This window comes from Gymnoscopelus braueri (genome assembly GCF_963280865.1).
Source record: "Gymnoscopelus braueri genome assembly, chromosome: 24".
NCBI lineage: Eukaryota > Metazoa > Chordata > Actinopteri > Myctophiformes > Myctophidae > Gymnoscopelus > Gymnoscopelus braueri.
Genome location: NC_137626.1, coordinates 34306950 through 34332112, shown reverse-complemented (window position 1 = coordinate 34332112; position 25163 = coordinate 34306950). Strand labels below are relative to the sequence as shown.

Below are 25163 nucleotides of genomic sequence, written 5' to 3'. Positions count from 1 at the left end.
CTTTGATTTCAGGTTTGTTTTTTAAAACTAATCAAAACAATAAAACCCCTATTTTTATGACATAGCCGTGGGCCAAGCAGTCTAGAACAGGGTTTTTCTGGCGCTACGTCCTCCTGGTGGGGGCTCCTCACTGGCAGGTGAGCCAGTAGGATACAACAGCAGTGGCAACACAGAAATGTGTGGGGAATGTATTAACATGATGACAAAATTGGGTGGGGTAAAACAAATATATATATATATATATATATATATATATATATATATATATATATATATATATATATATATATATATATATATATATATATATATATATGTATATAATTGTCAAAAAAAAAGAATGTATGTGTAGAGCAGAGAGGGCCACTAAATGTCCACCCTCACTCCAGGGACCATGCATATCTGCACTCACCAGTAGTACACTGTAAACCCCATCACTCAAATTGCCCAGAATAGTCAGAATGTAGGGATATTAGCGAATATTATTCAGTGTAAGATTTAATTTTTATGTATTCCTTTTTTCAAATTTAATACTTATATTAAATGTATGAACAAATACATTGGACCTACAAAAAAGACAAAGGACTTTAACTTGCATGATTCGAATTGAAACAGATGAAATAATATATCAGTATTGACCCATAGGCATCATTAAGTTAACCCATTAAGACCGGGAAAGTATCTGTGTCATTTTAGATTTGAGCAAAAAAAAAATCATTATTTTATACTTTGGCTATTCAAAAATAGCAGATATACAAGCTTTGAATATAAAGCAAGCATTTTTTTAATCAAATCTTTGGTTCTGGAGTTCTCTGGAACAAAATATTTTGAGATGGGGGTCCGCAGCCATTAGGCCAGTTTTATCCCCTCAGCCATTAGGCTTCTAAATAAACACAAACCCCCTAATACCTGATCCACCTGGTCGAACTGGACTTGCTCGCTAATGTCCCCCCCCCCCATGCACACACACACACGCACACACACAGGCACCTGGACGAGCTGGACTCTGTGCTAATCGCTCCATGGACTTGAATACATGCACACACACATGAAACATACAAACACATGCTGGGTGCTCCACGCGTGTGGAGAGGACACTGCTTTCTTTTAAAGTCTCTTTTACATTTTTAGATTTTTTGTATCTTTTATAGAATTGAAGTACTTTGCTAGGTGTTTTAATTGTGGTGTTTATTTATGTATTGTCTTGTTGAATGTATGCATTGACCTGAGCAAAACAATTTTCCCTTGTGGATAATAAAGACATCTAATCTAATCTAATCTAGCCAAATACATATAATTTTTACTTAAAAGGATTTGAGCACCACTGATATAGCAACATTTTTTCTCAGAAAACTGTCAGGATTTAGAAGACAATCGTAGAATCGGCCTTATGTCTTAATGGGTTAATAGGCCTTACCCTATAAGAGGCATCTCTTGGCAGAGTTGTTCTTAAACCTTTTCTAGAACTTGTAGATCGGCCGATATACAGTATATGGTTTGATGCCATATTAACTGATATACAGTAGCTAAGGACCCCCTGGAAGCCACCCAAAGACCCCTGGGGGTTCCCGGACCCCACTTTGAGAACCACTGTCTTAGGGGCACATGATTTAAGTCAGCACAGGGGTTACATATACTATGTTGTGTCTGATGATGTAGGTAACTTTGTTTTCAGATGAACTACTGTATGCATCATGGTATGAATAAAGTGCTTCATTAAATTACACAGCTAGATGTTAAACTTTATAATTATATGAGCTGTTTAAACATGTTCAGTATCAAAGTCTAACAACATCAGGATGATATCAGGTCAACACAACACAATGACAGAGACAGTAGGGGTCAGGTGGTTTTAGTGTCTATTAAACATTAACTATTATTACAATCTACAGTAAACTGGAGAGAAACACTCCCTGTCCTCTTTAGACACGTTTACAACCCGTTAGAATAAATACACATTTATAATTAACATTCAACATGTTTTAGTTGCTTCATATTTATGTATACATATTTTTTTGTTATTTCATCCTAATCTTTTTCGATGTGTAATATATTCTCTAAAACCAGATGGGCTACATGCAGACCCCACCTTAACACTTGCGTGACTAAGCGGCCAATCTGACCGATTTTGAGTAACCCGGAGACCGTCATTGTTCTATAGTTAATGGATCATTTGCATTTCACTTTCAGCCTGGCCAAGCGACTTCTCTCCTTTAGGCCTAATACTAATAATGAAATAAAAATGACAACTGTGTTGTCCCCATAAATCTAACCTCTAAATGTTGTATTTCATCTGAGCAATGTGCGCTGCTTCCCAGGCTCGCTCTCTCACGGTGTTGCCATGTCTGCTTATTATAAGCAACTTAGGGCTTGTTTTTCTATGACGTCTTTCTATGAAGACATGTTGTGAGCTTGTAGATCGGCTATTTTCAAGATGGATGCAGCTCATTTTCTCATCTTTCACCAAAAATAGCAGATCTACAAGCTCACAACACAACGTTTGCTTGTAGATCTGCTAAAGTCAAATGTTTAGCTATTATCACATGCCCAGAATAGGGATGTTATAAGTTGGGTACCAGAACAGTATACAGTTGTTTGTCCTAATCTCATTTTATGAATTATGTTCGTAGTTATTTGACCTCAGCTGCATTAGAACAGCTTGTTTTAAGTTGAATATTTTTGTTTATAGTCTTTTAGTTCATATACACCTATAAACTGCCTTCGATTTCAGGTTTGTTTTTTTAAACGTTACAATAAAACCCCTATTTTTATGACATAGCCGTAGGCCAAGCAGTCTAGAAGCTCGTTCCACTCACAGGGTTTGTCTGGCGCTACGTCCTCCTGGTGGGGGCTCCTCACTGGCAGGTGAGCCAGTAGGATACAATAGCAGCGGCAACACAGAAATGTGTGGGGAACGTATTGATATGATGACAAAATTGCGGTGGGGTAAAATAATATATATATATATATATATATATATATATATATATATATATATATATATATATATATATATATATATATTGGCAAAAAAACAAACAAAAAAAGCAGTGGGTTTAGAAATGTTTGTGTAGAGCAAAGGAGGACAAACTTAGATGATGGAGAGGACCACTAAATGTCAACCCTCCCTCCAGGGACCACATTGTGTATCTGAACTCTTACCAGTAGTACACTCACTGTAAACCCCATCACTCAAAATGCCCATAGTAGTCACAATATAGGGATATTAGTGAATATTATTCAGTGTAAGATTTTATTTTTATTTATTACTTTTTTCAAATTTAATTTAGTAATACTTATATTAAATGTATGAACAAACACAAATACATTGGACCTAAAAAAAAATACAAAGAACTTTAACTTGCATGTTTGGAATTGAAACAGCTGAAATGATATATCAGTATTGACCCGTATAGGCATCATTAAGTTAACCCATTAAGACCGGGAAAGTATGTGTCATTTTAGATTTGAGCTAAACATCATTATTTTACTTTGGCTATTAAAAATAGCAGATATACAAGCTCATAGCGCATCACTTTGTGCCGTGCTACAAGCTTGTAGATCTGCTATTTTTTTTTAAATCATGAACATTCGTGCAAATGAATATATATATAGCATTTTTTAATCAAATCTTTGTTTTTTTGGAGTTTCCTGGAACTAAATATTTTGAGATGGGGGTCCGCAGCCAAATACATAATTATCATTTTGACTTCAAAAGGTTTGAGCACAACTGATAGCAACATCTTTTTTTTACAGAAAACTGTCAGGATTTAGAAGACATTAGAATCGGCCTCATGTCTTAATGGGTTAAGGTGGGGTCTGCATGTGGCCCATCTATGGTTTTAGAGAATATATTCCACATTGAAACAGATTAGGAGGAAATAACAAAAAAAAAGAACATACATAAATATGAAGCAGCTAAAACAACTTGAATGTTCATTATGAATGTGAATTTATTTTTAACGGATTCTAAACGTGTCTAGAGGACAGGGAGTGTTTCTCTGCAGTTTACTGTAGATTATAATAATAATTGAGTTAATGTACAACATTTAATAGACACTAAAACCACCTGACCTCTAATGTCTCTGTCATTGTGTTGTGTTGGCCTGATATCATCCTGATGTTGTTAGACTTTGATACTGAACATGTTGAAACAGCTCATATAATCATAAAGTTTAACATCTAGCTGTGTAATTTAATGAAGCACTTTATTCATACCATGATACATACAGTAGTTCATCTGGAAACAAAGTACAGTACTACATCATCAGACACAACATAGTATATATGTAACCCCTGTGCTGACTTAAATCATGTGCCCCTAAGACAGTGGTTCTCAAAGCTATATCAGTTAATATGGCATCAAACCATATAATATACAACGGCCGATCTACAAGCTCTAGAAAAGGTTTGAGAACAACTGTGCCAAGAGATGCCTCTTATAGGGTAAAGCCTATTAAATAATAATAATAATAATAATAATAATAATAATAATAATTACCATTATTATTATTTGTTTTATTATTATTATAGCTGTATTTGTATAGCACCTTTCAAAAATAAGTTAGAAAGTGCTTTACCGTAAAACCGTAGAAAAGTGAATAAAATCCCAGTTTAACCCATTTAGACCTGAGGCAGATTCTAAAAACGCCTTCTAAATCCTGACCTAAGTTCTCTGAAAAACTTCAAATATGTATTTAAAAATTACAATTAATTATGTTGCTATATACTGTACATCAACCACAACCCCAAAAGGGGTTCCCGTCTTGAAAGCCATAGGGGTCCTGCCCAAATGGGTGATAAAATAAAATTAAATGTGCAACAAGCCATCAATTAAGAAAAAGCTGTGTGAAGTGAGTTTTGAGAAGAAGATGTAAAAGATGACACTGAGTTTGCCTGCCTGAGATCCCCAGACAGGAAGTTGCAAAGTCGAGGGAACCGCACAGCAAAAACCTGGTCGCCCATATAGTGACAAGCTGAGACTTTGGAACCATCAGTAGGTCCTGCTGGAGGATCTCAGGCAGCAGCCAGGCTCATAGGGAGTTAAAAGATCTCAGATATAGGCAAGAGCCTGACTATTCAACTCTTTTTTAGAAAAGCAGTAAAATCTTAAACATCAATGTGAAAACGCACAGGTAACCAATGAAGGGCAGCAAGGACTGGTGCAATGTGTTTAATTCTAATGTGCCTCAAAAGCCTGGCAGCAGTGTTTCGTATCAGTTGCAGTCTTTGTATATTTCACTTGCTGATACCCTAATAAACTGCGTGGCAATAGTCAAGTCTGGAGGAGATAAAACGGGTAAAAAATGACCCTAACACAATGGAAGGGTTAAGTTATTGTTCTGTTCTGTTCTTAGTTCTTGAACTCCGTTAACCATTTACACCCATGGGTTTATCCATGGCTATCCATGGCCCCTTCATTTTGTCCCTCCACACCAAATATGTTTGGGCGGAAAGAGCAGATTTCCGCCCAGCAGCTTGCCTTGTAGATCTGCTATTTTCGCCAAATGTCCACTTATTATGACATGCCCAGATTAGGGACACTATAGGATTCAAGCCTCATTTTATGAATTCTGTTATTAGTTTATTAGCCAAATGCAATGGCTAATACACTGGATTACAACTGGTTTGTTGTAATTTGAATATTCTTGTTGATTGTCATTTTGTCTTTGATTTCCAGTCTGTTTGGTTTGTGTGTGTGTGTGTGTGTGTGTGTGTGTGTGTGTGTGTGTGTGTGTGTGTGTGGGGGGGTGTGGGTGTGGGTGTGGGTGTGTGTGTGTGTGTGTGTGTGTGTGTGTGTGTGTGTGTGTGTGTGTGTGTGTGTGTGTGTGTGTGTGTGTGTGTGTGTGTGTGTGTGTGTGTGTGTGTGTGTGTGTGTGTGTGTGTGTCTGTGTCTGTGTGTGCGTGCGCGTGCGTTGTCAGTATTACTGTAATAGTAACGAATAGTAAAGAAAGGTCAGGTATATAATACATTATAATTGCATTTATAATGTATTATAATGCACTCACAAGACTGATATTGTCAGTATTACTGTAACAGTAACATAAGGAGAAAAAAAAGGTCAGGTTTATAATAAATTATAATTGTATTTATAATGTATTGCACTCGTAAGACTTCATAATACTCATTAAACATGTTTATAATTAAACATAACAACTTATAACAAGGTTTATGAATTATTATAAGTAATGGTCATTCACAGACGTTGATACATTTCCAATACAACTTCCTCACACACATGGAATATAAAAACATATTGTATATAATCAATAAACCTGGCATACCAGACACTTTTGTCCAGGAATTAATTAGAAGGATGATATATTTCTACACAAATAACCCGCAAAACAAACTGGCAAAGTAGGATGCATCCATACTGTAGATGTCCGCTTGACTGGTCTGTATATCTGACCCTGGAACATGAACCCCTGGATTACTGTTTAAAGTTCAATTTGTTAATTGTAACGAGAACTCTGGTCTCAGTTTGAGATCATGTTCAAGGACCACTGAGGCTATAAAGCAGAGACATGACATTAAAATACAAATGTTGTTATAGTAATACTATTAATTTGATAGCCACATCTACTCTAGTTTGATGGTCATATAACTTCACGTTGCATGTGTGTCAGCAATAATACTATCATTACATGTTTAGAACTCTGATTTTATTTTGTCCGTTTCAATTGTGACAAAGGTCCTGTGAATCAACGTCCCACCCCTCTGGCCCCTCCCCAAACAAAAGCCATGTCCTGCCAGGCAGAGTGGGGCCAAGGATCAGCAGTCTCATCAAGCAACTCACCACAGATCAGAAGAATGCAGAGATACCAACGGACGACAGCTGTGACTCCACCCCATCCCTCCATAAAGAGGCGTCTCTCCCCTTCAGTCGGTAAGTCAGTTGGTGAAACATGGTATGCTGTTGACCAGTCATCAGTTTCTCTAGTATGTGAATCTGGATGTGACGAGAGACCACAGGATCCAGCATGCCACACCATAACACTGTTGTCCCTGCTACCCTGCCTGCCAGCCATTTATACGGCTGTGTAACAAGCCGACACTGGACCCTAAATGAGGGATGGTCAATGCGGCTCACCCTGCCACTGCTGCCACTAAATTCAATGGTGTTTAAAACGTATGTATTTGTTACAGAGCAAGTAAACATACATGAAATGGCCATTAGAAATGCTTAATATAATATTCAAATAACTATTTTTTTCTGCATTTCTTTCCCTCTACATCAAATCTTTCACCAAAAATAGCAGATCTACAGGCTCACAACACAACGTTTGCTTGTAGGTCCGCCTACTATCACATGCCCAGAATAGGGATGCTATGCTTAAGTTGGGTAGCAACTTATATTAATAAAAACAGTGGGTTCAGAAAGTGTGAATGTATGTGTAGAGCAGAGGAGGACAAACTTTGATGATGGAGAGGGCCACTAAATGTCCACCCTCACTCCAGAGACCAAATTGTGTATCTGCACTCTCACCAGTAATACGCTGTAAACCCCATCACTCAAAATGCCCAGAATAGTCACAATGTGGGGAGATTAACAAATATTAATCAGTTTAAGATGTGTATTCATTTATTTCAAATGCATTCAGTAATTTATTACATTTATGAACAAACACAAATACATTGGACATACAAAATGCTATGAAATGTAATGCAATGACCTGTAGTAATTAAAATGGGTCATGTAAACTTGCAAACTTGGAATTGAAACAGCTGGAAACAATAATAGCCTATGTCAGTATTTGGATATTGATCCATGGGCAGCATTATGTTAAAGGGGTAGTTCACCCCCAAAATAACTTTTTTTCTATTGATTACTGACCATCTGGAGCCTTGAATTCATAGATATTTTTTTGTTTTTGTCACATTCCTAAGCCAATAATTTGATTATAATAAATGTGTCCCCATTGATTCCGGTAGGAGACACAAATGCATTTGTGTCTCCTACCGGAATCAATGGGGCTAAATTTATTATAATCAAATAATAAAGGAAGGAATGCGACAAAAACAAATAAATATCCATGAATTCAAGGCTCCATGGGGTGAGTAATCAATAGAAAAAAAGTTATTTGGGGGGTGAACTACCCCTTTAAGGTGGGGTCAGTTGCCCATGTATGGTTTTAGAGAATATATTCCACATTGAAAAGGATTAGGTGAAATGACAAAAAAACATACACAATATTTGAAGCAGCTAAAACATGTTAAATGTTCAATATCAATGTGTATTTATTCTAACATGTTGTAAACGTGTCTAAAGAGGACAGCAGTGTTTCTCTGCAGTTTACTGTAGATTATAATAATAGTTAATGTACAATATTTAATAGACACTAAAACCACCTGACCTCTAATGTCTCTGTCATTGTGTTGTGTTGGCCTGATATCATTCTGGTGTTGTTAGACTTTGATACGGAACTAAATGTTTAAACAGCTCATATAATCATAAAGTTTAATATTTAGCTGCACAATTTTATGAAGCACTTTATTCTTACTATGAGGCATTATTTGAAAACAAAGTTACTTACATCATCAGACACAGCATAACGTAACCAATGTGCTGACTGACATTATGTTCCCCTAAGACAGTGGTTCTCAAAGTGGGGGTCCCCAGGGGTCCTTGAGGGGGTTCCAGGGGTGCTTATAGGTAAATTAATTAATATGCATCAAAATCCTTGTAACCACTTTAACTATATTATTTACTTTACATCGACTGTTTTCAAAAGATCCTGAAAATGTTTTTTAAATATTTGAAAAAAATGTCAAGCATTTTTACTTTAACAGCACAAATATTGTATATATTTTTCTATCGATGGGGGTTCACGGCCAAATACATATTAAATTGGGCGTCCTTGACAGGAAAAGGTTTGAGAACCACTAATCCTCCTATAATTTGAGAAACCTCTGTGGTGGGCGGTGGTGATGCCAAAACGGTGTGCCTGGTTCTCCTCAGTGGCTGGAGCAATGGATCTGAATTTGCACATATAGTCATTGACCATTACCATGCCAACAGAACTGCGAAGCCTGTTTCTCGATATCACCAAATCTCAGCTGTTTATTAGCGTTTTTGTGTTTTTTTGTGGCCTCCCGGGTTGCCAGATCATGTGAGAAATTCCCCCCCACGGATGCGTCGACCGGGTATGGACTAGTAATAGTAATAGTAATATAATAGTAATAGTAATAGTAATAGTAATAAAAATAATGACAATAATAATAATAATAATTTTATTTGTAAAGCACCTTTCAAAAAGTTACAAAGTGATTTACAGTAAAACAGATAATACAAATTAGTAAAATCCCAGGTTAAGATAAACAACATCAAATTAAAGTTACAACATGTCATCAAAAAAGCTGTATATAGATGTACGTTTTAAAAGAGGACTTCTGCCTGAGATCCCCAGACAGGAAGTTGCACAGCCGAGGGGACCGCATAGCAAATACCTGGTCACCCTTAGTGACAAGCTGAGACTTTGGAACAATCAGTAGGCCCTGCTGGAGGATCTCAGACAGAGGCCAGGCTCATAGGGAGTTAAAAGATCACAAATATAGGCAAGAGCCTTACCATTCTGGCTTTAAAAAAGAGCAGTAAAATCTTTAAATCAATTCTAAAACTCAGAGGTAACCAGTGATGGTGATGGGTAGCAAGTAATGTTATGTGTTTAATTCTCTTGTGTGTCAAAAGCCTGGCCGCAGCGTTTTGTATCAGTTGCTTTTTTTTGTATATTTCTATTGCTAATACCTGAATAAAGTGTTAGGTGTTTCAGATTACGTTTCAAAGCAGTTTTTGAGAACTGTAACACTGCATGTGTTATAGGTGTACTTCTTGATATCAGCTTTGCAGCAGCATTGGAGTGCTGGAACAGGACCCAGTGTTGTGTGTTCTAAAAAGTATTTCCAGGAATATCCTGTTAAACAAACTAACTCAGTTATAATTACATGTAAAACAACATGAATCACTGTTGACTGTAAACATTTTATATAACTGGTTACATAATTATTTAGATATTTAGTTTTCTTCCAACTGTGACTGTAACTAGTTGACCAATAAATATGAAATGTTTCATCTTGGTTATCATCCTGTACCAAGCTGTGTCTCCACCCTGAACAGAGGTCCGAATGTAAAACAAACATAAAACAATACATGATTTTGTTTTATTAGACTCAGAAGTCAGAGATCAGAAGTCATAAGATTATTGGTGTGAATGCCAAAACATAAAGAGGCCTGTTATAGTGCCACCATGAGTCTGATTAGAACATTTGACATGGAGTATATATTCCTTGGCCTACTGGGAGTGTGCATGCAAAGCTTGATGCCGATCAATATATATATAATTAATAATTAATAATTAATCATTATAATTAATGTACAACATTTAATAGACACTAAAACCACCTGAGCTCTAATGTCTCTGTCATTGTGTTTTGTTGGCCTGACATCATCCTGATGTTGTTAAACTTTGATACTGAACATTGATTTAACGGCTCATAAAGTTTGATATTTCTTTTTTTATAAATAACTTTATTATCAACAGCAGAGAGTATATCTGAAATCTAACTTATCAAATATGACTAATGATTATTCATTTAACAATGTTGTGTGTCCTATTTTAAATATAGCAGGTAGTGGACTCACACACACACGCACACACGCGCACGCACGCACGCACGCGCACACACACACACACACACACACACACACACACACACACACACACACACACACACACACACACACACACACACACACACACACACACACACACACACACACACACACACACACACACACACACACACACACACACACACACACACACACACACGCGCAGGCAGGCAGGCAGGCAGCCCCACCATTGACAATAATGCTACTTCTGAACAAAAAAAGAGAGATTGCTTTAATTGAATTTGCTGTTTTGTTCCAGTAAAAGTTTAATTTACGTTGTTTCTCTCCAGTTTACTGTATATTATAATAAGTTATGATAGTTAATGTACAACATTTAATAGACACTAAAACCACCTGACCTCTAATGTCTCTGTCATTTTGTTGAGTTGGTCTGATATTCCTGACATTGTAACACTTTGATACTGAATGTTCATTTAAAGGTTCATAAAGTTTAATATTTAGCTGTACAATTTTATAAAGAACTTTATTATCAACAGCAGAGAGTACATCTGAAATCTAACTTATCAAATATGACTAATGATTATTCATTTAACAATGTTGTGTGTCCTATTTTAAACATAACGGTGGTAGACTAGTGGACCAATAAATATAATGTTTCATCTTGGTTATGATCCTGTCAGGGTTCATCAGCAGAGACCAGATTCTCCTGTACCCAGCTGTGTCTCCATGACGAGTGACCATTCCATGGGTAAACCTATTGTCTTCAAAGATGGACATCATTCTACTGATCAGAGGTGAGAATGTAAAATAGGAAATAATATTTTATTAGACTCTAATCGGAGGTAAAAAAGTAATTTGATTATTTGTCTGACTATTCATAATATTGCCATTTTACTCCCATAACATCACATTCTATAACCAGAGCAGCATCAATCATGGTACAACTGTGTGAACGTGTGTTAAACCACAAATATATATAGGCCTCTCAACATGTGAAATCAGATTGGGGTTGATTGGGTGTGGGAGTTCATCACATAGAGCTTATTAATAGTAATTTCAGGCCCGTTGAAAACTCTAAAGCAGTTGTTCTCAAACATTTTCATTTCAAGGACCCCCAAATTGACATGCATTTGGCTGCAGACCCCCATCTGAAAATATTTTCTGCCACCAAATGTGTTTTATTTATCAAAATGTTTCGAAAATAGCCGATCTACAAGCTCAAAATGGCAATTAATGGGACGCGTTGTGAGCTTGTAGATCGGCTATTTTCAAACAAAGTATAAAATAGGGTTAAAGTGGTTGAACTGTTCCTCGTTTGCTGTGGACCCCCTGGAACTCCCTCAAGGACCCCTGGGGGTCCCCAGACCACACTTTGAGAACCACTGCTCTAAAGATATGAAAAAATATTATTGTAATTTAAATCTATATCTATATTATACAACTGTAGAATTGAAGAAACTTCGAGAATAAATAATTTTTACACAAACATGTCACACTTAAGAACTCAAAGGCCACCCTAAGAGTGCTCTTCGGTGTGCATAGATTCTGTTCTTACCTGAGAACAGATCACAGCTAAGAAAACATTGGAGTATACCAAGATCTTCTTAAAAACTTCTTAAGTGGGTTTAAGAAGAAATGTTCTCTTAAGAACGGTTGCTGCGGTTGCTCATGGCTAAAATGGAATTAAATCACAAATCTGAATAATGCATGTTTATCTCATGAGTACAAAGACCGATTTGTGTGAATTTTGTACAAAATGTGTAGGAGCATCAGTGAAAACTGTGTTTTGAAGAAAATCTAAAATGACAGAAAATCTAGTTGGGCATCTGCTTATCTGCAGTTTACTGTAGTTTATAATAATAGTTAATGTACAACATGTAATACACACTAAAACCACCTGACCAAGGTGTCTGTCATTGTGTTGTAAGTGTTGACCTGATATCATTCTGATGTTGTTAGACTTTGATACTGAACAATATGTTTAAACAGCTCATATAATCATAAAGTTTAATATCTAGCTGTACAATGTTAAAAAGCACTTTATTCTCACCAGCAGACAGTATATCTGAAATCTAAGTTGTCAAATATAAATAATTATAATTCATTTAACAACATACTGTACATGTTGTGTCCTATTTTAAATATAACCAAATCCATATTAAAAATCTACCAACTACTGTGACTTGTTGGACCAATAAATATAATGTTTCATTTTGGTTATCATCCTGTCAGGGTTCATCAGAAACGACGAGAGTCCCCTGCACCCAGCTGTGTCTCCATGAAGAGTGACCGGTCCATGGGTAAACCTATTGACTTCAAAGATGGACACCACTCTACTGATAAGAGGTCAGAATGTAAAACTAACAGGAAAAAACGTTGACAATGTTATTTTATTAGACTCTACTTATCAGAGGTAAAAAGTAATTTGATTATTTGTCTGACTACTTATAGTATTGCCATTTTACTCCCATAACATCACATCCAAGAACCAGAGCAGCATCCATTATGATACCAACTGTGTTGTGCGTGTGTGCCACCACAAATGCATTTTTGTTGGCCTCAATGGGCTGAAGACAAAGCACGTTTGGAAGTGTGCTCTATGTAGGCCTCTCAACATGTGAAATCATTGGGGTTGATTGGGTGTGGGAGTTCATCACATATAGCTTATTTTGTAAGAAATAGAGCACCGAAGTCTGACGTTATTTACACATCCTACCTGGTTCGCGGTTTACCTTATTATTATCTTTAATATTGTGTCAAATAAGAACTGCGTTCCAAAAATAAACAAATGATCCCGGCGGTTTAACTCTAATGGATATGAAGCATCAACTGACGGTGAGAAAACGATAATGTTACTTCCGCCGAATTAGTTAAATTTTCGCCAGAAACAGACTGTATCAAATACAAGTGACTGACTATCATAAACGGTACAAAACCTCCTCCCTGACAATATCGCAGAGACAGTTTGTTTATTTTTGGACCACAATTCTTATATGAGACGATTCTAAGATGACCCATTGTTATTCTCCATAGAGAAATTACTTTACGAACCAGGGGATGAACGAGTGACGTCAGGACTTCTGTACTCTATAAGCCCCACCCATTAATGCCTGTCATGTCTGCGTCCGACTACACACACACACACACACACACACACACACACACACACACACACACACACACACACACACACACACACACACACACACACTCACACTCACACTCACACTCACACATGATGTATACTTGTCAAACATAAGCGTGGTATTTGAATATAAGTAAGGATATAAGACAGCAGAACTTGCTTGAAGTAAAGACACACTGATGAATTTAAATGTTGGTCTGGGGTTTTCTCCAGTTGTTCATGAAGGCTGAGGCTGAGATGCGATCAATTTGCATTCCCTAAAGTTCTGGCCATTGTGTTAGAAGCCCAGGTGAGGTGAGAAATGGAACAGGCTGCTCTGCCAACCTTTTGTGTCTTGTTTTAGAGAAGTAAATCTTTAGAATTCCGGTGTTGACACTCGCAGGTGAAGGTACAGAGACAGCGCCTTGATTTGATTAACCAAAGAAACTTGTGTTTACACCTACAAGGGAGACCTATTGTCCTATTGTATACAGAATGTTTGAAGCTGGCTGGAGACCAACAGAGCCATTCTTTTGTTTTGGTTTGAACTGCTTACAACACTATTGTCTTTATGCAAGGGAGATGGCTGAGGTGAAGGCGTCTGTTCTACCATCTCTAAAAAGATCTCTGTGTGGTTGGAGGAATAACCAGCTAAAATGTTTACCCACTAAATATTCTTCTCTTTTAGGTCTGCAGTATGTAGTTAAAATGAGTAAAGTCTTGATAACTAAGATTGGTGCTGTTAACAAAGAGAAATATCATTTAAAGGAAGTGGTCAGTCTTAGAGTGACTGCAGGGGTTTTATTTGACTCATTGTATTCTTAAACTGCTGTTTGCAATCATGAAAGTATATAGTGTGTGGGCTTATTATAAAGCTTAAGAGATGTTGAACAAGGATTACTAAACCAGGTTTTGTGCAAAAGTAAAGTTTGATAATTAGACATAACACAAGTTGGTACATTGTGAAGGCATGCAAATGTTTTTCGTGTTGCGGGGGTTCGGCCACGACTCCCCAGTATCATGTATTGTGTTGAGATTGGCTGACAAAGGGAGTAAGGGCGGGACTTAACTCTTTGACCCTCCCATGTGAGCCAGATTTGGGACAGTATAATTATTGTGTTTGTATGTGAATGCTGGGCTCTGCTAATCTGACCTTAACCTGGCAGCTTGCCTGTTGGGTGGAATAAAATGATACCTAACTGAAAACCTTGGACTGGAACTTCCCTTCATGAACCTTTCTCCAGGAGACTGATTACAGCCACTCTCTCGACCAGAAATATACATCAGAAATGGCGTTTGTCGGCAGTCATTTTACTATTTTTTCCTTCTTTTTGGAGGGCAGAATATGCGAAAAGGACTTTGTTTGTTTGTTTTTGGTTTTGGGAGTGATTGCCTGGTTTCCTGGGTGTTTTTTTGGGGGGGGATCTGGGCAAGGTAAGTGTTTTGTGGCACTAAATAGCTTGTAGGACCGTTAAAAGCCTGGAAGCTACTAAGTTCTATTTTATACCTATTATAACAATGTAATAGGCCTTCATGTTTCAGACTCATTTAAATGGACTGGTGTTTCGAAACATTGTGTGTGTCCGATATGCGTTCATGGAGCGACGCACTAAGTTGATTGGCCGCCCGGTGGTATGGCTCGGGCGTGAGGACATAGGTCACCACCTTTTTACAGTGTAAATAGATTTTGTAGTGTCTCTGACAAACTATAATAAGGCGATAAAAAGTTTGGGCTTGAGATAATTGTTTTACATTGGTACGGCGGTAGAATATATATAGTAACAGGGCGCGCTGGCTATGCGCACAGGGGAACGTAGATCCCTTGTGTTATATGACTTAGCGTACCGTGATATTATAGTGAGACTGTGGGTGATCTAGGATCAGGAGCCGGGCCTCTGCTCCAAACCCTTTCCGATACCTCTGACCGGTGTTTTGACAAATTGTGTGTGCCCGATATGCGTCCAATGGAGTGACGCACTGAGTATATTGGCCGCCCGGTGGTATGGGTCCGGGCGTGAGGGCATAATTAAGCACCTTTTTACTGTGTTTGCGGACTTTGAAAGGTCTAGTCCACAGGTCCCGGTTATAAGATCTGGATATTTGTACAGATGTCCAGATACATCGGCGCGTGTCGAACTTCGTGAGTCGAATGCCCGTAAAATGCCTGTGGTTTTATTAATGATGGAAATGTGATTAAATGAAATGGGGCTTGGAGTGGCAAATAGTACTTTCTTTGAAGTCATTGTTCGGGTTGCAAAGAGTGGTAGTTTTTTAACATCCCATCATTACCCGGACCTTTCCCTTGAAGAAAGTGCTGGCTGTCACTTTGTTTTTTGTATTGAAAGTGTAAAGTTAATGTTTTTGGCGGAGTTGGTTGATAATGTTGTGTTGATGTGTTTTATTCGAGAAATGTTTTTCCCTGAGCACTTAGATGTCTTGTGATTGTCAGAAGGTGTTTTCTTGTGTGGACCTTTTGTTTTTATGTGTTACGTTCGTAATGCTGTTTTCCTTGGTGATCGTTCTGCGACTCTTGCAAATGGTGCGTGGATTTTGGATTGGCAGTGGTGATGCTAAAGTCCTTATTTGGTCATTGCTTTGGGCTTTCCGGTTTTGCTGGCAGACGCGGCGGGCCGGTTTTCGTCCTTCATGTGCTTGTGATGCTTGTGGCGTCAGGGCTCTTGTGCTGTGTGCTACTTTCTTACCTTATCACTTTCGTGGTAAAGTTGCTTTCTTGTGATGACTCTTTGTTGCTACTTTCTTAAATCACTTTCGTGGTAAGGCTGCTTTCTTGTGATGAGGCATTGTTGTGAGTGCAGTGGTGTGGTGAGGAGATTTGGATGACCAGAGGCTGCGCACGGTGGAGGCTGGGAGCGTCTGGTCATTTTTACTTTGTGTGTGAGGACGCTGTGGTTCTGGAGGCGACGTTGTGGTATTATGGCTTTTCGGCTGTGGACTACTATCTTAAATTATCACTTTTCGTGGTAATGTAACCTTGGGAGTTTCTCCTGAGTGGTGATGTGTGTGATTAAGCCGTGTTTTCTGTGTGTGAGTTGTGTGTGAGTAGGTGAGTGGAAAGGTGATGTGAGTTGTGAGTGAATATGTGCGTGTATTGTTTGTGAGTATTGTGCATTTTTGTGTCTTGTGTATGGGATTTTATTTTTTATTTTTTATTTTTGACTGGAGTTTGGGAGTTTTTCGGTGCTTTTGTGCGTGAAATAGCTTGACCCCAGTGCTGATTTTTAGGTGTTATTAGTTACAACACATTTTTGTTAATAGTGTTGTAAGAGGGGAGAGATATGAATCTACAAATGAAGACAGTAAAAAGTGAAGTTAAGAAAAAGATAAATTGGAATATGACAGTAAAGAGTGAATTTAGGAAGAAGAAAATTGGAATAATACAGTAAGAAGTGAATATAGGAAAATTTTAATGTTGGGAACAAAGGTTAAATTGAAGTTATGCTTTATTCATGGCGGTTTAATTATTTGGCTGATCCTTAAAAAATGATTGTGATATGTTGTCCTTTGTTGTGTGAAATCGAGGCCTTTTTTCTGAGAGATTGCAATTCTGGGAGTGCACGCCTGGAAAAAATTCTGTTACTCTGGCCAGAAACAGAATGCGGTAATCTTTTTGGAAAGGGCTGAGTTTGATCACAGCGGGGGATAGCATGACATGACCATGTTTGGATCGGTTAAAAAGTGCCTAGAAATTGAAGAACGGAGTGTTCGCGACACAGACGTGCTTTGACTGACAGACACATTATTTAGTTGAACTGACCCATGAATGATGCGCAGAGGGAACTGATTTTAAAAGTAAGGTTGTGGTTATAATAGAAGGTTAAAATGGAGAAATAATTAAGTAGAAGTTTCACAAGCTTTCTGGATGCAAGGGTTTACAGGCTCATTCTAAAAAGCCTTTCAGCAATATGCTCCAGGGAGATTTTGTGATCCGTATTTTGTTGAAATTAATTCGATTTTGGTTTATTTTTAGGAGATCTTAGGACAGAACCATTGATTAATTCTGATGGTTAAGGGAGGGTATTACACCCTTTCTTTCATGTTTTTCTTAAGAACACAGTCTTTTCTCTTTTGTGCTAAAATGAAACTGTAAACTTTGCCTCAATTGAGTGACAGCTTGTAACCAGTTCCCAGTCTGAATCACTATTCTTTTAACTCTCACGGATCGTTTCGATAGTGAACTAAAATACCTAATTCAGTGGTTCACCACTGGGGCTAAACATAGGCTGTACCTCTCTTTTGTTTGAGGAACAGATAACATTTATAATACTAAAGCACCATATAAGAGATGTTCTGTGTCCTCCTTGAAAGTTACCATGTGTTCTGTGTTTTTGTGTCTGTTAGGAGTCAAAAGCTGAGAGAAGAGCGCATTGGACCACAGAGTGCAGATTTGGGGTGAGTGCTGGTTGACGATTGGTTACAGGGGTGAAATGACAAATTTTCTGAGGCAGACCTAAGTAATTAGTATAGTTTTTAGTAAAGGCCAGACCTTGAGGGCCGCAATAAGCGACTGGGGAGGATTTATCCTCGTGCTCAAGAGGCCAACGATAGGTTAAAGATAGTAAGATTAGTTAATACTTGATAGTCAGATAGGGAGGTCTATGTTCCATTTGTTTAAACGGATATACACCCTTGTGACGATAGAACACCAGCACTGATCTTTGTAAATCTGTACTTAAGTAGAATAGATCTGAGTAGGCTATAAGCCGTGTAAACATTTTGAAAATATTGAGAGTAAAAATTCTGATATTACTAAACGTAGAACCCAGAGGGGTGATGCTTATACAGAGATTATCATAACGCAAATGTTGAAGTATTGTTAAGTAAATAGAGTTAAAAAGTTGCTAAAACTGTGAAAAATTGTACTATTAGGAAAATGCTAAAACGTTCTGGTCCATGAGTAACAAATGAGAATCATTGTTTGTAAAATATCACAAGGAGGGAAAGAGCAATAAAATAGATTATAATGTGAGATTGAGCCAGAGTAATTTATGTAGGAATAAATTGACTAAAACATAGCTGAAATATGATATTTGTAGAAGGATGTCTATTTTCTAGGACAGGGTAGGGACATTTTTTTCCAAGTCTTTTCATGCCAGGAACGGAGGGAGTTGGAGAAAGTGGGAGATTCATGGAGCTGACATTCCAGAGGGGACATCAGGCTGAGTGGACAGCAGAGTTCTACAACCGCACGCCCCAGACCATGCCACGCCAGGTCCCTCAAAAAGTCCCACTCTAGACCTGGAGGCGTGGATCAGGCAGGAAACCAGCAGATGCAGCAAACCATCATTCTTCAGAGAGGAGGGTCGATCACCAGGCTGCTGGGAGGGGACCTCAGGGTCCATGGAAGGCTGTCTGTCTACTCAGCTCTACAGGAGTCAGGAGGTCTACTGGTCCCGGATGACAGCCGACGATTGGGTGTCTCAGGTCGAGCGGCATCGAGCAGATGAGGAGCGGTGAACTACACCACTACAGGACGGGAAACATGGAGCCCCTACATCAAGCAGATGGCTGGATGGTGTGGTATCACAGATATACTGCAAAAATCCAGAATCCAGGTCTGGGCCTTCCAGATTCAACAAAGTAACCCGGGCAGGCTTGCAGAGAGATGCCCTGTAGGTGTCAATGTTAAATAACATCAAGCCCCCACCCCTTATCCACTCCCCATTCCACTTCCCTCTGTCTCATGTCCCAAGCTGTGAACCGCTTCTGATTCAATGACTGCCCATTCCCCAGTAGAACTTGGACATTCAAGACGAAGACCGACCAGCGTTTTTTAGCTCAGGCGAAAAAAGAAAGAACAGAGATCATATCTGTGCGCGTGGACACGAAAAGGACACTCTTTGTCAAAGTATGTTATATGAGGTGTTTTGAACAGTAACCAAATGATGATTGTTTTATCGGTTTCAGCTGTCTACGTCAGTGGGCTACTAATGGAGATTATTTTCAGGTTCGACAGATGGCTGGAGGAGACTTTAACCCAGAGTGTTTAACAGTATTTATTATTTCCAATGTTTGAAAGTTTCTTTATGGTAGACATTATTAAGTCTCCCAAGAGGGGATTGATGTATACTTGTCAAACATAAGCGTGGTATTTGAATATAAGTAAGGATATAAGACAGCAGAACTTGCTTGAAGTAAAGACACACTGATGAATTTAAATGTTGGTCGGGGGTTTTCTCCAGTTGTTCATGAAGGCTGAGGCTGAGATGCGATCAATTTGCATTCCCTAAAGTTCTGGCCATTGTGTTAGAAGCCCAGGTGAGGTGAGAAATGGAACAGGCTGCTCTGCCAACCTTTTGTGTCTTGTTTTAGAGAAGTAAATCTTTAGAATTCCGGTGTTGACACTCGCAGGTGAAGGTACAGAGACAGCGCCTTGATTTGATTAACCAAAGAAACTTGTGTTTACACCTACAAGGGAGACCTATTGTCCTATTGTATACAGAATGTTTGAAGCTGGCTGGAGGCCAACAGAGCCATTCTTTTGTTTTGGTTTGAACTGCTTACAACACTATTGTCTTTATGCAAGGGAGATGGCTGAGGTGAAGGCGTCTGTTCTACCATCTCTAAAAAGATCTCTGTGTGGTTGGAGGAATAACCAGCTAAAATGTTTACCCACTAAATATTCTTCTCTTCGGGGTTCGGCCACGACTCCCCAGTATCATGTATTGTGTTGAGATTGGCTGACAAAGGGAGTAAGGGCGGGACTTAACTCTTTGACCCTCCCATGTGAGCCAGATTTGGGACAGTATAATTATTGTGTTTGTATGTGAATGCTGGGCTCTGCTAATCTGACCTTAACCTGGCAGCTTGCCTGTTGGGTGGAATAAAATGATACCTAACTGAAAACCTTGGACTGGAACTTCCCTTCATGAACCTTTCTCCAGGAGACTGATTACAGCCACTCTCTCGACCAGAAATATACATCACACACACACACACACACACACACACACACACACACACAAGTAATTAGATTATTTGTCTGACTACTTATATTATTGCCATTTTACTCCCATAACATCACATCCAAGAACCAGAGCAGTATCCATTATGATCCAACTGTGTTGTGCGTGTGTGCCACAACAAATGCATTTTTTTTGGCCTCAATGGGCTGAAGACAAAGCACTTTTGGAAGCGTGCTCTATGTAGGCCTCTAAACATGTGAAATCATTGGGGTTGATTGGGTGTGGGAGTTCATATAGCTTATTTTGTAAGAAATAAGCCCCACCCATTAATTTCTTAAGTCAATAGCAGGCATATGGAAGAGTTTATCAAAACCTTTTTAAGGGTCATTGTCACATGACTAACAAGATCATACTTAACTAATTTAGTGAAGAAAAAAAATGCATGTCGCTGCTGCACTAACCTGATCCTAGGTCTAAGTTAAAAAGCACTTCATTGCGTTTCTCTCCTGTTTAGTGCAGCCGTGCGCACACACAGTAGGCATACTATGGGTCTTCTCTGATCCACTCGGGTATTACACATAATGATAGACAGACCGAGTTCCGAGGAAATAGCGCCGATTCCGACCTGTCCCCGAATGATTATGATAAAACACGGATCCGACCCGTACGGGTCTCGGGTTCTGTCGGGTATTTTCGGAATCAGGGGGCCTATCATCTGCGGTTTTATGACATGAACAACCGGAATACGACCAAACAACGTATAGAAAGCCAATAAGACAGAGTTTCCCCCGCCCGCCCGCTGCCTGTCATGTCTGCGTCCGACTACGCACACACGCACGCACGCACGCACGCGCGCGCACGCACGCACGCACGCACGCACGCACGCACGCACGCACACACACACACACACACACACACACACACACACACACACACACACACACACACACACACACACACACACACACACACACACACACACACACACACACACACACACACAAACAAACAAACAAACAAACAAACACAATATATATCATTTTGGTTATCATCCTGTCAGGGTTCATCAGAAACAACCAGAGTCTCCTGCACCCAGCTGTGTCTCCATGAAGACTGACCGGTCCATGGGTAAACCTATTGACTTCAAAGATGGACACCACTCTACTGATAAGAGGTCAGAATGTAAAACTAACAGAAAAAAACATTGACAATGTTATTTTATTAGACTCTACTTATCAAATGGGCCCCTCCAGCAAATGTTGGAAATGTATCATGTATCTAGTTGGGCATCTGCTTATCTGTAGTTTACTGTAGATTATGATAATAGTTAATGTACAACATTTATTACACACTAAAACCACCTGACCAATGTGTCTGTCATTGTGTTGTGAGTGTTGACCTGATATCATTCTGATGTTGCTAGACTTTGATACTGAACAACATGTTTAAACAGCTCATATAATTGTTTAATAATTAGCTGTACAATGTTAAAAAGCACTTTCTTCTCACCAGCAGACATCTGGAATCTAAGTTGTCAAATATAAATAATTATAATTAATTTAACAACATACTGTACATGTTGTGTCCTATTTTAAAGATAACCAAATCCATATTTCATATCTACCAACTACTGTGACTTGTTGGAACAATAAATATAATGTTTCATCTTGCTTATCATCCTATCAGGGTTCATCAGCAGAGAGCAGAGTCTCCTGTACCCAGCTGTGTCTCCATGAAGAGTGACAGGTCTATGGGTAAACCTATTGATTTCAAAGATGGACACCACTCTACTGATAAGAGGTGAGAATGTAAAATGTAAAAACGGTTTCTATTATTTCTTTTTTTCTTTTTTCTCTGACTCTTCATAATATTGCCATTTTACTCCCGTAACATCCCAGGTTTCCAGTGGTCAGTCTGCTCAGGAACGTCAAACAGAAGTGGACTCAATATTTAAGGTGGGTTAATGTACAACAACACCTTTTCTTCATCTGAAAAATTATCGGTTGTTCACAATAGAGACACTTACAGCGATGTACTTTAGGGCAGGTGGATTGGTGTGAGATACACAGCAGGTGAATTATTCTTCCCTGCCTGCTTGTGTTCGGTATTTTGGGGACTCATCCGTGCGTCTGTGTGTGAGGTACAGTGAGGTGCAGTAGGTCAGGAGGGTATTGTTTGAAAATCAGCAGCACCCTGCAGTTTTGATATCAACAAGGACCATGATTCAGGCGTGTGCTGCCAGCCTGCAACAGCAAACATCCGTAACATCTCACCCAATAATAGTCAGGACCGGACATTTTCTGAAAGTTCAATGGCCCCGATTCATAAAGGGATTTACGACCATATTTTGTACCTACCGGCATTTAGGACAAATCCTACACCTGCAGTCGGATTCATAAAAGTTTTTTGGTCTGTGTTTTGTGCGTCAGGTGCGCACGTTCTCAGGTCAGCCCTGAGGCTGTCTTACCAGGGCTGAAATGTGCGTATGTCTTTAGAATGCTTTATTCTTCATGCCAAAATCAATTACAACAGTGGCAAACCTCAAATAAAATATATATATGCCCAACATTTGTCAACACATATATATAAAAAATAAATGTCAAACTATATATTGCTTGTAGCCTACAGTATGCATCATATAGACATGATGTAGATTCCACCGCTTTTTATTTATTTTCTAGGCTATCAGTTGCATTTAGAGTTGAATTATTAGGTCCCCGTCCCTCAGTGTGTTTGCCAGCGGGCCATCTCAGCCAAAGTGTCATGTAATAATGAAAATAGGCTATGATGCCTTAATGAAACTGCGGAGGGACTGACGCACCTCTGTCCGTGCTGCAGTATTAATTTGTAGGCTAATAGTCTACTGTAGGCTACTCTACTGTATTTTGATCAAATGAACACCACACACAACAGATCTAATATTCCCCATTCCGACGTAGGACAGTGATATATTAATCAAAAATGCACTAATTTAATCAATAAGTAATCAATAAGCTCTGGTCCATAATCGGATAGCAGCGTTCCACTTGTATGCTGGATTTCATCATCTTTTTACCTTGGTAAAAGTCCGCAATGTTCATTAGAAAAGGCTTATATATATCCTTTCCACGTTTTATTAGCCTTTTATTTGGTAATGGGGTTAAACCTTGTAAACTTATTTATTCTCATTACACATGAGAGCATTTATTATGTGATCCGCTTCCAGACAGAACAGTAAGCTGTCAAGGCGATGCGAAGCCGCATCTCTTATCTTTAGACGAGGCGGAGTTGAACTTCAAACTTTCATCAGCGTTGCCAGATGTTGTGAGAGAAATAAGCAACCAGGTCTAGGAAAACAAGCCCAAAAGAAGCAACTGGCACTTAGGCCATTATAAGCACTTTAATTAAACCGTTGTGAGCTTGTAGATCTGCTATATTTAAAAGAAATCTTGTAATAAAATGTGCAATATTTGGAAGATTTTTTAAACATTCTAACAACACAAATCTGCCTCCAGCTGGCACAAAACATTTCAGATGGGGCTTATAGGGATACATTAGCCTACATATTAACTTGGGGGTCCATGTCATAAAAATATTTGAGAACCACCGGTTAAAACAATTGAACAATTGTGAAGCAAGCCCAAATAACCAACTACACTTTAGAAACAAGCCCAAAAAAACGCGGTCGCCACAGCTACCAATATTTACAAGCAACTTTACAGAAAAATAAGCCCAAATTCGCTTATAATAAGCGGACATGGCAACGCTGTTTAGCACGGTTCAGCACGGTGACGTTAAAGTTGGATGCTGTTGGACGCAGCCTTCCAGAGTAATCATCACACCTGGTCATACGCACTGGTTGTACGCACGTCTCTGTGATATACGAACCCCTTTGGGAATTGCACGTCCGTTTGTGACTACCAAAATACGACCGGCATTTACGAACTTTATTTACCCCATATTTACGACCCTCGTTATGAATCGGGGCCAATGTGTCCCATATAAGAATCCACCGTATGCCAGGGTAATAAGGGTCCCAGTTTTTTATAATTCCTCTTCCAACATGGTGATGTTTTAGGCGCTGTTTGTGTGTGTATGTTTGTGTGTTAGCAGAAAAATAAAACTGGACAGGTTTTCATAAAACTTGGATGGGCCCGGGATAATGAACCCATCAACTTTCCACACCCACTGGCTACAAGGGGGCAGGGCAATGGGCGTGACCAAATATAAAAAGGCGCCTTGGGTCATTTCCAGCACTTCTGTGAGAGCCCCATATGCACATTAGATGTGGCAATATATGAAAAGAATATCACTTAACCCCAAATAAATTAATACAAACATGTTTTTCAATTGACCTCTAGGTATGCTTAAGAACATAGTGAAAATCTAGGAAAATCTAACTTCTGGAAAGTTGTCATTTTTAAGATGGCGTCCAAGATGGCTGCCAGGAGCATAGGCTATAATAGCCTTTTTAAATGTATTTTCTTTATTTATTTGAATTTC

At 38.8% G+C, this 25163-nt stretch overlaps 1 protein-coding gene across 1 annotated transcript in view; it reads left to right on the top strand.

The window, feature by feature from the left end:
* The first annotated feature begins 21757 nt into the window (after positions 1 to 21757).
* LOC308080128 (protein NLRC3-like) overlaps positions 21758 to 25163 on the top strand; it is a 206663-nt gene continuing 203257 nt past the window's right edge. Inside the window, exon 1 of the mRNA XM_080421887.1 lies at positions 21758 to 21855. Within this exon, the coding sequence (XP_080278013.1) occupies positions 21788 to 21855 (68 nt within the window). The 5' untranslated portion in view covers positions 21758 to 21787. The remainder of the gene's footprint in view (positions 21856 to 25163) is intronic.